Source organism: Eleutherodactylus coqui, chromosome 12, assembly GCF_035609145.1.
Source record: "Eleutherodactylus coqui strain aEleCoq1 chromosome 12, aEleCoq1.hap1, whole genome shotgun sequence".
NCBI lineage: Eukaryota > Metazoa > Chordata > Amphibia > Anura > Eleutherodactylidae > Eleutherodactylus > Eleutherodactylus coqui.
In genome coordinates this window covers 85,947,788-85,961,754 of record NC_089848.1, presented here as the reverse complement: position 1 = coordinate 85,961,754, position 13,967 = coordinate 85,947,788, and the positions used below count along the sequence as shown (strand labels likewise).

Here is a 13,967-nt window from a genome sequence, read left to right as displayed (position 1 = left end):
AGACAAACACCCAGACAAATACCTTGCCATGGAGACAAAATATTAACCCTTTCCAATCCACTGTCTGACGTCTGAAGACATTCTGATTGAAGGCTGTACAGCTTCAATGTCGCAAGACGTCCGGCATGGTCTTCTTACTGTATATTACTGGACGCTCTGTTGTCAGGGGGCCTCTCCAGCATATCCCGTACCACAGAACTGGCTCTAGCTAGCAGATGGCGCCGTCCAACCTGCCGCCCTTTCGCAATCATCATTGCGGAAAGTTTGTGGGATCTGCATCATCGCCTAGCGGCGACACAGCAGGTTCTATATTGTGCATATGCACCGGCGCACCAGCCGGACCATTTGCAGTACAGATTCAGAAGATTCCGGACAGGTACGCAGGGTCATCAACTGGGCGCAGGGTCGGATTCTGCTGCAGGATCCTGCATGCTGGTTCCAACCCTGTCGTGTGCAGGAGGCCTTAAGCAAATAGGAATTTAAATCAATAAATTACAAGTTTTACTGAATGTCTTTCCAGAAACTATATAGCAATCTGCTCAGCTCCTCCTCTCTATAACATGTTGCCTGCAGATATATGGTAGCGGCATGTACAATTTGGCAGATTTGCTTCAAAAGTCAAGCCTAGCTGAGCTGTAATAGATTACAAGGGTGGAGTCTGAGAGATTGGACCACCACTACTTTCCGGAGCCAAGGAGCTGAAATATGCTACAGAGCCATCAGACCCCATTGGTAATATGCAGCACCCCTTTTGAACTGCTGTTTGTTTAGAAAGTGGTACCAATGCATAGTTTTGGAAAAAGGTAGTCCAAGCTGGCACAATACACTGATAGAACCTATATGTTTTAATTGACAAATTCTGCTCTGTTCATCTTTACACCAAACTAAGGATCCGTTCAACGGCGTAACTTGAAGCTTCTGGGCCCCCGTGCAAAACCTGTAACAGGGCCCCCAACTAATATGCTTTATTCATAGTACTGGGCTCCCTGTATGGAGAAAAGTGGCCTTATGGGCCCCTTAAGGCTCCTGGGCCATGGTACAACCGCATCCCCTATAGTTAAGTCCCTGGATCCGTTTGAACCCGTCAATTTGTCGCTCAAACTAATTAGCCATTTCAATTGGTGCATCTTTGTTTGCAGCGCACAAATGAACATGCCTTGCGGGCAGAATTACTCCAGTAAGATACGCTGATGCGCGCGCAGAAAAACCGTGTTCAGTCTGCAAATATGCTCCGCCGAGGAGTGCGCAAATACCCGTGTGCTTATGTAAAGGGGGCTTTAGGGTATATAAAGGGTTAATTAAGAAGCCCACACACATTCAGCAACTGTTGGTTCAGCATCAGCAACTATTTCCCTGACTCTCCCAAACACATCAACGTTCAACTCAGTCAAACATTTGTGTCTTCAGGGAGGTAAGCTGCAGCCAGACAGCTCTGGAAGCAACTTATCTCCTGGGGAACAAAAAGGTCAGATGTTGAAATTCAAAACCCCCAATCCCTCTTTCTCCCGACATCATCTGTTTGGGAAAGTTGAGCTGCCATCGAACACATTAGAGACCATTATTGAATACAGACACATAATAAAAATACCAGATCTGTCAACAGCAGCTTATTGACTGTTTCCAAATACTAACATAATCAAAGGTAGAGCTTCAGTTTAAACAATCTTCATGGGAATAGATTCCTTACTCTCCCTTTATCTTGTTTTATAACATTCTTTACTCTAATCTCTACCATAAAAACTAGAACATACCCGAGTTCAGACTCTGAATGGAGCTGCAATACGGAAGGGTCAGTGTCCCACTGCAGGGTCCTGTATATGTCCAAAAGAGTAGATGAAGGTGAAAACAAAACACAAAGACTATAATAACAATTTAATAAAAAGGATATTAATACAGCAGCATGCAAATACTGGTCATGTGATGGGGGAAATGTGGAGACATACAGCAATACCATGCAACACCCAGGAGAGAATAAAAACAGAAACTGCGTCATGCAAAAAACACACTCACTCAGATACATAGGGGCAGTATTATAGTAGTTATATTCTTGTACATAGGAGGCAGTATTATAGTAGTTATATTCTTGTACATAGGGGCACTATTATAGTAGTTATATTCTTGTACATAGGGGCAGTATTATAGTAGTTATATTCTTGTACATAGGGGGCAGTATTATAGTAGTTATATTCTTGTACATAGGGAGCAGTATTGTAGTAGTTATATTCTTGTACATCGGGGGCAGTATTATAGTAGTTATATTCTTGTACATAGGAGGCAGTATTATAGTAATTATATTCTTGTATATAGGGGGCAGTATTATAGTAGTTATATTCCTGTACATAGGGGCAGTATTATAGTAGTTATATTCCTGTACATAGGAGGCAGTATTATAGTAGCTATATTCTTGTAAACAGGAGCAGTATTATTGTAATTATATTCTTGTACACAGAGGGCAATGTTATAGTAGTTATACTCTTGTGCATAGGGGCAGTATTATAGTGGTTATGTTCTTGAACATAGGAGGCAGTATTATAGTAGTTATATTCTCATACATAGGGGGCAGTATTATAGTAGGTTTATTCTTGTACATAGGAGCAGTATTATAGTAGTTATATTTTTGTGTATAGGGGTAGTATTATAGTAGTTATATTCTTGTACATAGGGGTAGTATTATAGTAGTTACATTCTTGTACATAGGAGGCACTACTATAGTAGTTATATTCTTGCAAATAGGGGAAGTATTATAGCAGTTTTATTTTGGTACATAGGAAGTGGTATTATAGTAGTTATATTTTTGTACATAGGGAGCAGTATTATAATAGTTATATTCTCGTACATAGCGGGCAGTATTATAGTAGTTATATTCTTGTACATAGGGAGCAGTATTATAGTAGTTATATTCTTTTACATAGGAGGCAGTATTATAGTAGTTATATTCTTCTATATAGGGAGCAGTATTGTAGTAACTCATAACAGCCAGTATTATCTTGTTCATTGGAGCCAGTATTATCGTAGTTATATTCTTGTACATATGGGGCTGTATTATCGTAGTTATTTTCTTCTACATATCGAGCACTAATATATTAGTTGCATTCTTGTACCTAGGAGGCAGTATTCTAGTAGTTTTATTCTTGTACATATGGGGCAGTATTAAAGTAGTTATATTCTTGTACATAGGAGAAGTATTATAGTAGTTATATTCTTGTACATAGGGGCCAGCATTATAATAGTTATATTCTTATACATAGGGGGCAGTATTATAGTAGTTATATTCTTGTACATAGGGGGCAGTATTATAGTAGTTATATTCTTGTATATAGGGGGCAGTATTATAGTTTTTATATTCTTGACCCACCAATGCATATGCATGTATCGTCAGACTTCATATACAGTATTACTGTCTGGTTCGGCGGTTCTTGGGGTCTCCGGTCCTGTCAACCTGGCTGCTGGGGCAGGGGAGCCCCAGTGTTGGTGACCTCCCCGGGCCGCTGCAGTCCTGTATGCCGCCGGGTCATCAGGGACAACACGGGCGTCGCCCGCGCCGCATCCCCATTTGCATGACAGCCAGGTGCTCTTCCTACGTCCCCACCTATCCAGCTGGTGCTGGGAGCCGTTTTCCCAGTGCCCTGTGATTGACTCCTGTTGCTGTCAGGCTCCTGGCCCAATCAGCTGCTGGGGCAGAAGTTCTGATAGCATTTAAATGTTCAGTTTCCTTCCTGCAGTGCCACTGTTTGTTTGGTCTTCAACTGCACCCGCGTTTCCTGTTTTTGACTCCATGCTTTGACCCACTTGCTTTGAACCCGCCTTCACCTGACCCTTTGTACTGTGTTCTCTCCCATTGCCGAACCGGATAGTACTGACCTGCCTTGTGTGTTGTTTGTGACCCTTATCTGTCTGTAAGTCTGACTCCTGCCCTGCATCCCTAGCTAGCCTAGGGACTGTAGCCCAGTTGTCGCCCTAGGGCCTAGCCTACGGGGGCAAGTAGGTAGGGACTTACGTTTACCTGGACCCAGTCCTTGACAACTTCCCATGATTAATGTTAGGCAGAGCAGAAAATTGTCATTGCTCTTTACTTTCTGCAATGAATGTCTTACTAATAAAGGGAGATTCATTTTACATGAAAGATATATTTAATGTTATACAGAATATAAAATCTGCAGCTCAGCATTATCATAGGTGTGTATTAATAATGTCATGCAAACTGATGAAAGGCACAACATATTGAGAAAAGGGTTGCATCACAAGTATAGCCAGAATATACAGAATTACAAAATATATGCTAATGTGATCTCTCATATGTAAACTGCTTAAAGGAGATGTCCCGAGGCAGCAAGTGGGGTTATACACTTCTGTATGGCCATAATAATGCACTTTGTAATATACATTGTGCATTAATTATGAGCCATACAGAAGTTATAAAAAGTTTTATACTTACCTGCTCCGTTGCTAGCGTCCTCGTCTCCATGGTGCCGACTAATTTTCGGCCTCCGATGGCCAAATTAGCCGCGCTTGCGCAGTCCGGGTCTTCTGTAGTCTTCTATGGAGCCGCTCGTGCCAGAGAGCGGCTCCGTGTAGCTCCGCCCCGTCACGTGCCGATTCCAGCCAATCAGGAGGCTGGAATCGGCAGTGGACCGCACAGAAGAGCTGCGGTCCACGAAGACGGAGGATCCCGGCGGCCATCTTCAGCAGGTGAGTATGAAGACGCCGGACCGCCGGGATTCAGGTAAGCGCTGTGCGGGTGGGTTTTTTAACCCCTGCATCGGGGTTGTCTCGCGCCGAACGGGGGGGGGGTTTAAAAAAAAAAAAACCCGTTTCGGCGCGGGACATCTCCTTTAAAGGCACTACCGCCTCACTCGATAAATCTGCCTTGCCACTGCTTGCTATCGGCTCTCTGCTTTGACTTATAGAGGGGAGGTCTGAGCAGAAGGTATACATGTTGTCTCCCATACACACCTTTTATGGCGAGAATGAGTCTAATGAGACAACCCCTTTAAATTACAAATCTCCATTATGGAATGCTTAGCTTAAGGGTGAACACCAACTTGTGTGTTTTTTAACGCAATTGTCAATGGGACTTTCTAATGTTAACCGTTTCCAAACCACTGTCTGAGGTCTAAAGACATTATGACTTAACCCTTTCCAATCCACCGTCTGACGTCTAAAGACATTCTGATTGAAGGCTGTACAGCTCTGATGTCGGAAGACGTCTGGCAGGGTATTCTTACTGTAGATTACTGGTCGCTCTGCTGCCGGGGGCCTCTCTAGCATGTCCCATACCGCAGTACTGACTCTAACCAGCAGATGGCGCCATTGTATAATGGGAGAAAGAGAAATCCCCCTAGGAAACCCTGAATCCAAAATTGGATTGCAAAGGGTTAAGGTTGTACAGCTTCGATGTTGAAAAACGTCCGTTGGGGTTCTCTTGCTGTATATTGCCAGCCTTTCTGCTGTCTGAGCCTATCCAACGTGTTACCTCATGCAGTACTGGCTTTAGCCAGCATATAGCGCCGTTGTATAACAGCAGAAAAAGAGTAAGCCCCCTGGGAAAACCAGAATACAAATTGGATTGGAAAGGGTTAAAAAGGCATTTTACAAAAATTGCAAAGCACCAACTTGTGATAGTTTTTAAAATGAGAAAGTCTCATTGATAATCGCGTTAAAAAAATGCATCGATATCGCAGCGCTAAAGTGGGTGTTCACCCTAAGGGCTAATGCCGCGGCGTAAATCCGTAGCGGAATTCCGCTACTATTAGCTCAATCTAATAGCTTAATGCTCACATGTGTGATTCTGCCGCGGATCTCTGCACGGGAAAAAAATCGCGGCATCTTCTAATGCAATGCATTTTTCCGCTGCGGAAGGTCTCCATTAATATAGTATTAATGGAGACCTCAGGATTTCTGTGGCGGAATTACGCGATTGCTCACGTGCACTTGCGTTTAAAAACGCAGAAATCCGTGGGCATATCCCGGTCCGTCCGTGGGCATAAAGCCTAACAGATGAACATATAAAAAACATATTATTGAGTATCCTGTATTTTACTTGCCACATTAGACTACTGCACAGTCTGTTGCAGACATTACATCTCCCACAATGCAGTGGAGTGGGATCTCTCAAACCCACTATTGAGAGATTCTGGATTCTGTAGCTCGAGGACAGGAAACCTAATGAATGTAAAATGCTGCTTTGGATGTGATTGGAGGATTCACAATTACATAACTAAGTTCATGATAAATAAAGCTACATTTTTGTAAAGTGTCTCTAAAGTATGTGCGGAACTTAATCAATCATAAATACAAGCCAGATGAAGGGTAGAGATCAGAGATGAGTGAGCATACTCATTAAGGACAAATACTCGAGCGAGTATCGTACTTTGCGAGTATCTGCCTGCTCGTCCGCAAAGATTCTGGTGCCGGGGAGGGGGGGGGGGGGCAGCCGGGGAGTGCAAGGGGGGAAAGGGGGGAGATCTGCCTCTCTCACCCCCGCCGGCACCCAAATCTTTGCGGACGAGCAGGCAGATACTCGAAAAGGACGATACTCGCTCGAGTATTTGTCCTTAACGAGTATGCTCGCTCATCCGTAGTAGAGATACATATCTCTTAAAAGCTATATAAAATGATGAACTGATGTTTTGTTAAAGGGGTATACCAGGCATTTACTATTGATGTCCTCTTCCCAGGATAGGTCATCAATAGTTGATCGTGGGGGTCCGCTTCTCGGGATCCCTGCTGATTAGCTGATCCCCTGGTCTCCTGTTAGTGCAGCAGAGCGCGTCTTCTGCATGGGTGGTAAAAGCCAGAAGTGTAATAGAAAGACTTTGCTCCCATTGAAATCAATGGGAACGATGCCTCCTATTACATTTCTGGCTCCTCATTGTGATCAGACCCTGAAGTGTAATAGGAAGTTCCTGTATATGGATTATAAACTGAATTCAATAGTAACACAGTATACAGTAAGCTCCTCAACTCCCCCTAGTGGCAGCTGTAGGGGGAAAGAATGTTATGTTTAATGTTTATGTCTATGCAAAGTATTTGGAGCGCTGTACCAGAAAATTAAATCTCCGACCCCGATAAAGATATATTAAGAAAGTTATCACCACTAAATTTAGAACGTAACATGACAGGATGCTACACGATGGAAATTCACTCTAAAGGGTCATTTCACCTTTAGTAATATTTCACAGTATGAATCTACATTCTTCCTGTCACTGCAGAAGGCTTCTGAGGTGTCATCTGTGGGAAATCTCTTAGTGGGCTCACAACCTTCCTACAACATCTCCTGTGGTGTATGGACTAATTGGCCGACCGGGAGGCGGTTTCCCTAGGTGGCCAATCAGCTGCAATGGAAGTGTATTTATTCTAGACCCACCTCTCATGGGTGTCGGTTATTGTCCTGTCTAAGGTGTTTGGTGAGGCAGTGGACTCCTATCAGCTAAGTACCTGTGGTTGTTTATTCTGTGTGGGTTTATTCTCTTCTGCCTTATACTGGGATGTATACATTGCTCTTTCCATCTGCATTATACATCTTCCCTATCGTGTGTTAGGGTCAGACTAGACCACCTAGGTTCCTGAGTGGGGGCCCTCCTTATTGGGGCGATCGCTCCACTTCTAGGCAGAGTCTGCCACATGATAGTTGGTTACGGATAGCGTTCCCATCCCCTTGCATTCTGTTGCTATAATAATTGCCTGCGGACATTAATTACATTTTGGTCTGATGTGTTGGTGGCGTCCGTGAAGGGCGCCATACTTGAGCCCTGCATGAACATAACACTTTTCTTACTGATTTAGTACCGATTACTTTGCAAGCAATTCGAGGTCTCCCATTGAAAACTGTCAGCCGCGGCGGAGGATCCCGTCATCCCCAAAGTGATGCGTGGCTGTTTTAACATGAAAATGCCTCGCATTCTCGGGGAATTCACATGGTGGGGAGTATAATCGGGGGGCGGGATTCATTGCTCCATATCGCGCTCACCCATGTAAAGTTAGCCTAAGGCCTCACGCACACATGCAGATTTGATTTGTGGATTCCGTGTGCAGAAAAGAAATTGCAGCATGTTCCATTTTACCGTGAATTCCGCGTGGATGGGTTCTATTGATCTCTACGGAAGCGAGCAATCCGCATTGCATCTGCAATTCAGTTGCGGATTTGAAGGCAGATACCTCTCTGGTTGCTTGAAGACCAAGCAGGGAGGAGGGGGAAGGCAGTCACTTTGGGCTTGCGATTTTTTTTTTTCTCCACACGGACGATCCGCTGTGCATCCATGTACATCCATGTGGAAAAACGATCTCATCCACGATCGCCGACAAGCATTTAAAAATCATTTCCACACTGACTTGTAGGTCTTCTGCTGCGGAAATCCGCGCATTCCATGTGCATGAGGCCTTAAAGGGGTTGTCCCGCGGCAGCAAGTGCGTCTATACACTTCTGTATGGCCATATTAATGCACTTTGTAATGTACATTGTGCATTAATTATGAGCCATACAGAAGTTATCAAAAGTTTTATACTTACCTGCTCCGTTGCTGGCGTCCTCGTCTCCATGGTGCCGACTAATTTTCGGCCTCTAATGGCCAAATTAGCCACGCTTGCGCAGTCCGGGTCTTCTGCTGTCTTCAATGGGGCCGCTCGTGCAGAATGCCGGCTCCGTGTAGCTCCGCCCCATCACGTGCCGATTCCAGCCAATCAGGAGGCTGGAATCGGCAATGGACCGCACAGAAGCCCTGCGGTCCACAGAGAGAGAGGATCCCGGCGACCATCTTCAGCAGGTGAGTATGAAGACGCCGGACCGCCGGGATTCGGGTAAGTACTACCTGGTTTGTTTTTTTAACCCCTGCATCGGGGTTGTCTCGCACCGAACGGGGGGGGGGGGGTTAAAAAAAACAAAAACCCGTTTCGGCGCGGGACAACCCCTTTAAGCATATAACAAAAACTGAGCTCTAACCACCCCATGATGTCCCAGAATGCACTGCTCTTTGTCCGCTAGAAACCAGTAGAATTTTGAATTTAGCTTTGGATGTGAGTGGAGAAGAAATGTTCATGTAAGTAAGAATTAGTAAACTAATCTGATGTCACCCCAGATTTTATATAGATTTTAACCATTGCAGATCGTACATTCTTCCTTCGGGAGCAGAGTAAAATAAAACGTGTCATTCAATAATCGCACAACACACAGACACTTCCTTACCCCATAAGGCCGCTCTGAATATTCCTGGGAATAGGAAATAAAACAGGTTTTTTATCCATAATATTACACAAGTCACACATGTTATATTGGAGCACCCCAGTAGCAGCGCTCCTGAAGGTGGCGCCACGGTTGGCCTGACACGCTAAGTTGTGAGCACCATAAATGTTTATATTCATTGCCTATCATTGTTATTTAGTAGAGATGAGCGAGCGTATTTGGAAAAGCACTACTCGCTCGAGTAATTTGCTTTATCCGAGTATCGCTGTGCTTGTCCCTGAAGATTCGGGTGCCGGCACGGAGCGGGGAGCTGCAGGGGAGAGCGGGGAGGAACGGAGGGGAGATCTCTCTCTCCCTCTCTCCCGCCCGCTCTCCCCTGCTCCCCGCTGCGACTCACCTGTCAGCCGCAGCGGCACCCGAATCTTCAGGGACGAGCACAGCGATACTCGGATAAAGCAAATTACTCGAGCGAGTAGTGCTTTTCCGAGTACGCTCGCTCATCTCTATTATTTAGGCATTGTATAATACTGTTATTAGAGTACTTTACGTACGGAGCTGCCATCTCCTCATTGGATGGCGGTATTCTTTGAGTATGGTAGTACTTACATTGTGTGGCGCGGTACATTATATCATTTTTGAAGTGTATGGCAGCACTATTCTGCATTTGTATTTTGGCAACCATGTGATAGTGTAATACACCCAACATAGAGTGCTGTTCCTTGAGCACCATACAGTATTAGACATTGCATGTTATTAGGGCTCTCTCACCCAGGCACTCTCTCCTGCGTGCCGCGGGCGTATCTCTCGCACAGGGAACACGCAGCAGTAAGCGATGCATTGCGTACTGCCGTATTCCGATAAATCCCCATACACTATCTTGGAGTGTATGCGCATGTAATCCGCGCCCAGTTAGTGCACGTTCTGTATTTTGCGTACGCATTTCACGGGCTGTTTGTGAACGGCACTGTTAAATGTAATGTAAAGTTAGTTACCTCATATTACGCATGCAAAACCCACGCGTGTAATACGCGGTAAGAACCGTTCATGTGAGAGGCCTTTTTTGTACACAATAAGGCTGCGTTCCCATGGGAGGGAAATCTTGCGGAATGTCCACAGCGGGACCGCGCAGAAATTTTGCGAGATTTCCACAGTAGAAAGGCAGCTATAAAACTCGTGCCATTCGTCACAGGTTTGAGGCAGCTTGTTCGTCTGTATTCCGCTGTGGCCATCTCTCCCCATAGACAGGAGAGAGCCCGCAGCGGAAACAGTGATACAATTGACATGCCACGGCTTTGAATTCCTTGCGTCATGTCAGTTTTAGCGCGGCTTGGCCACAATGGATCAGATGCCATGTGTGGACGAGATTTTTGCAAATCTCGTCCACTTTGCTGCTTAGTCTTAGGCTTCAGATTGCTGGCCGAAAGTCCACACAGAAATTCCGCCCCATGTGAACCCAGCCTAAGGATACGCTCACATATCCTAATATTATTATATTTTATGTTATCCTTTTACTGTATCAGCGATCATCATAGAAATCATAGGGCCGCATAGCCAAGATTAAAGGGGTTGTACCAGAATTTCAAGTTATCCTCTATCCACAGGATAGAAGATAACCTGCTGATTGGTGGGGTCTCACCGCTGAGACCCCCACCGATTTCAAGAATGGGACTTCTGTGTCCCCTGTCCCATCAGTAACCCTGCAGTGAGGAAGAGACTGACTGAAGTACTGCATTTACTGCCAAGACACCCAAGCAGCGCCCTCCCATCAACATGGTGCAACAGAAATCTGGATTCTTCTGACCATTGTTTAGCGATACAATTTTTGAACTCTTTTGCCCGCTCGAGTCTTGTCTTTCTGTTTCTCTTAGACACCAATGGCGTCAGAATTGGTCGTCTGCAATTATAGCCCATGCTAAGGAACTACAAGACACATTAGTTAGAGCATAGTTGTTGTATCTGGCTACAATTTGCTTGACTGCGCACTGTCAAAACGATTCCTGACATCCGCCTCTGACTCCTTTTGTCGATGAGTTGTTTAAGTCCACAGGATCCGCTTCTCCTGGCTGTTTTTCCTCGATCACGCCATTCTCTGCAAACTCTGCACACTGCTGCACAAGAAAACCCCACCAGGTTGGCCCAGCTAGTCTAGCACCGATAACCGGGCCTCGTTGGAAGTCCCTCGAATCGCTGGATTTTTCCATTCACACTGAAACTGATCCACCAAAAACTTGTCACTTAATTTTATGCTGCACTCCAGGGTCGAATTTCCATATAGAGAATCTCCAATTGTGAAAGGGCCAGGGCTTCAGTAAGTGGTCATACAGTGTATATAGATCACAGTTCTCGGCTGTCTTCCTTGAGGTTCTCTATCTTGTAAGTAAGTTTTAAATATTTTTCTAAGGTCATCCAATAATCCAGAATAGTTGATACTCCGGCACCTACAGTATGTCGGATGAAGGGGATTTGATTGCTATTTACTATAAGATGACACCCAAATTAGCGACAGTTCTTACATAGCGCCATTCCTGGTCCAGGAGGCTGAATAGTAGAACAGGCCAATAACATCTGAGCCTGAACGTTGCTTTAGCTATGAATGGAGGCATTGTGCTGCTGTAATCTGCTTCCATTGTACAATAAAGTGGCCTTATTATCAGCGCCATTGTCTTTCTCCGGCGTAATGACGGACCGCTCCTGCTTTGTTGATATCAGGATTTTATGAGAACATTCATTTCATAAATGACGATGATAATAGTTATAGAGCTGCTTTATTCAGCAGAGCACAAGTCAATCTGCCTGATGTGATGTAGCTGATTGGCTTACTGTATATATCTTATATATGGTACAAGACCCCCAGGCTAGAATAAGTACAATCAGGGGGCTATTGCTACTGCAATGATTTCCTATGGAAAAGAAATAGCAAACGTTGGATGTTTTGGAAGTGTTGCAAGGCTTTTTTTGTATCCTTCTGACCCTGCTGGATAGTCCCCATTGCGCCTCCAGTAGTCTGTGTGCACACAAGGATCACTGGAGACCGGTCTCTCCTAGTTCTGCTTGTCTTCTGCACCCCCCGCTCGGAGCGCACCGCTGTATAACAGCCGGGCGCTACAATCGGGGGGAACAGCTGGATGCAGAGACAAGTGGCCCCGCTGTCTTCTGAATACCCCACTTGCAGCGCAAGGTTCTGTAAAAGCACACAACGATTATTGCTCAAAAATCACTCACAAGATTTTTTGAGCGATAATCATTGTCTAAACCAGGCTTAAATCCCCTGTGAGCTCAAGTTGGTTAAGGAGTTCAACCTGTTTCCTACCCTCCGGGGTGGTCACTGCGAGCTTCCAGATTTATGGCAGCAGCCTCCCATATATAGCGCCAACAGAGTTCAAGTGCCAACAGTTCTCAGTTGCAGTCCCTCAGCAAGTAGTATTCCACAGCAGCACCAGGAAGTCCCAGAACATCAGCACCTGAATTTGTCCAGCCACGTAGCAGGCCTGTCTCACAAGTCAGCAGCAAACAGAAGGCTCCAGAACCACAATCAAACTCCTTTCACATCTTCCAAGTAGTCTACCAGAAGCTTCCAGCAGGTTGCTTAGATTAACATTGCTCATTCACTTCTATTGAAGAGACTTAGTCCCTTTGTGTTGAAGCTCCTTTTTGTGTCCAAACCTAGCTAGTACTGCAGTCTCTCATAGATCAACAGTAGAAGGGGGAATCTGACATCCTGCTACATTGCATAAACAGCATTGTTTCCATTCACTGAAGGAAAATAGAGATCTTGAAATTGTTGAAAAATAGAAATATAGCATAACTCGTTTCCCTGAAATTAGGACCTACCCCGAAAATAAGACCTAGCATGAATTTTCAGGATTTCTGAGGATATAGCATGATTTTTCGGTAGTATCTAAGAACACTGCGCACTTTATAAGCACCTTGTTGATGCCAGACCAGGTTTTGCCATATGCCACCATTAAACTCATGGGGGTGGGGGGCTTAAACAGAGTGAGGTGATTTTTGCTATGTCTGAATGTTGTGTGTGTATTGTGTGGTTCTATATTCAGTATGTGCACTATATGGGTGCTATATGGTGGATGTTAGCATTTGTTTAAATCAGAGTTGCAGTGAGGATTTCCTGCACCTGGGGCAAAGATTTAGATTACTGCCCTAGCTCAGTATCAAAATGCTTTGAGCACCTCCCCAGGTATGCCCCTAGTTTGCACTGGGGGTTATACAGGGGGTGGACAAAAATATGAAAACACTGTATGATATACATGGGTTTTAATCATTAGCACTGAGCTGCCCTTTTGACCCCTGCTAGGCTGGGAGCTTTTCTGCCAAATTTGTGTTTACTTCACCTCTTGCCCTGCTCCGAGTGGTTTTGGGAGCCAACTAGTAACGGCTGCTGAGTGGCTCATACCCCTGTCCAATGGAACCTTGCTGCTCAGGTAGCCGTTCACTTCTGCTCCGCAGCATCTGTATCATATTATCTCTACTTAAAATCGGTTACATGTCCTATTGAAATATGATTTATAACTTAAAGCATGCATTTCATACAGTGTTTCCATATTTTTGTCCACCCCACTAGCTTTGCTATAACTTTGCATTGGTTTTATGAAAAGGATAAAATAAGATTGAACCACAAGATTCCAGCCCCCATCCATTCACCATTTCACACCTCTATGGGTTTCAGTCCTTTGTTTCTATAGACATTGATGGACCCAGATAAATACCAACATATAAATTATCCAGGTGCCACATATCATGATCTGTTAGTATGACAAGCAAGAACACATTA

At 44.7% G+C, this 13,967-nt stretch overlaps 1 protein-coding gene across 5 annotated transcripts in view; it reads right to left on the bottom strand.

Annotated features, from left to right (window-relative positions):
* The window catches only part of DYNC1I1 (dynein cytoplasmic 1 intermediate chain 1), a 379,676-nt gene that overhangs the window by 328,485 nt on the left and 37,224 nt on the right, over positions 1-13,967 (bottom strand). For 3 of the 5 annotated variants that reach the window (XM_066584515.1, XM_066584520.1, XM_066584516.1), the window contains 2 exons: positions 9,182-9,205; positions 1,752-1,811 (listed from right to left, as the gene is read on the bottom strand). The exons of the other annotated variants lie outside the window; for them this stretch is intronic. In XM_066584515.1, the coding sequence (XP_066440612.1) occupies positions 1,752-1,811; positions 9,182-9,205 (84 nt within the window). The remainder of the gene's footprint in view (positions 1-1,751; positions 1,812-9,181; positions 9,206-13,967) is intronic. 5 annotated transcript variants of the gene reach the window in all.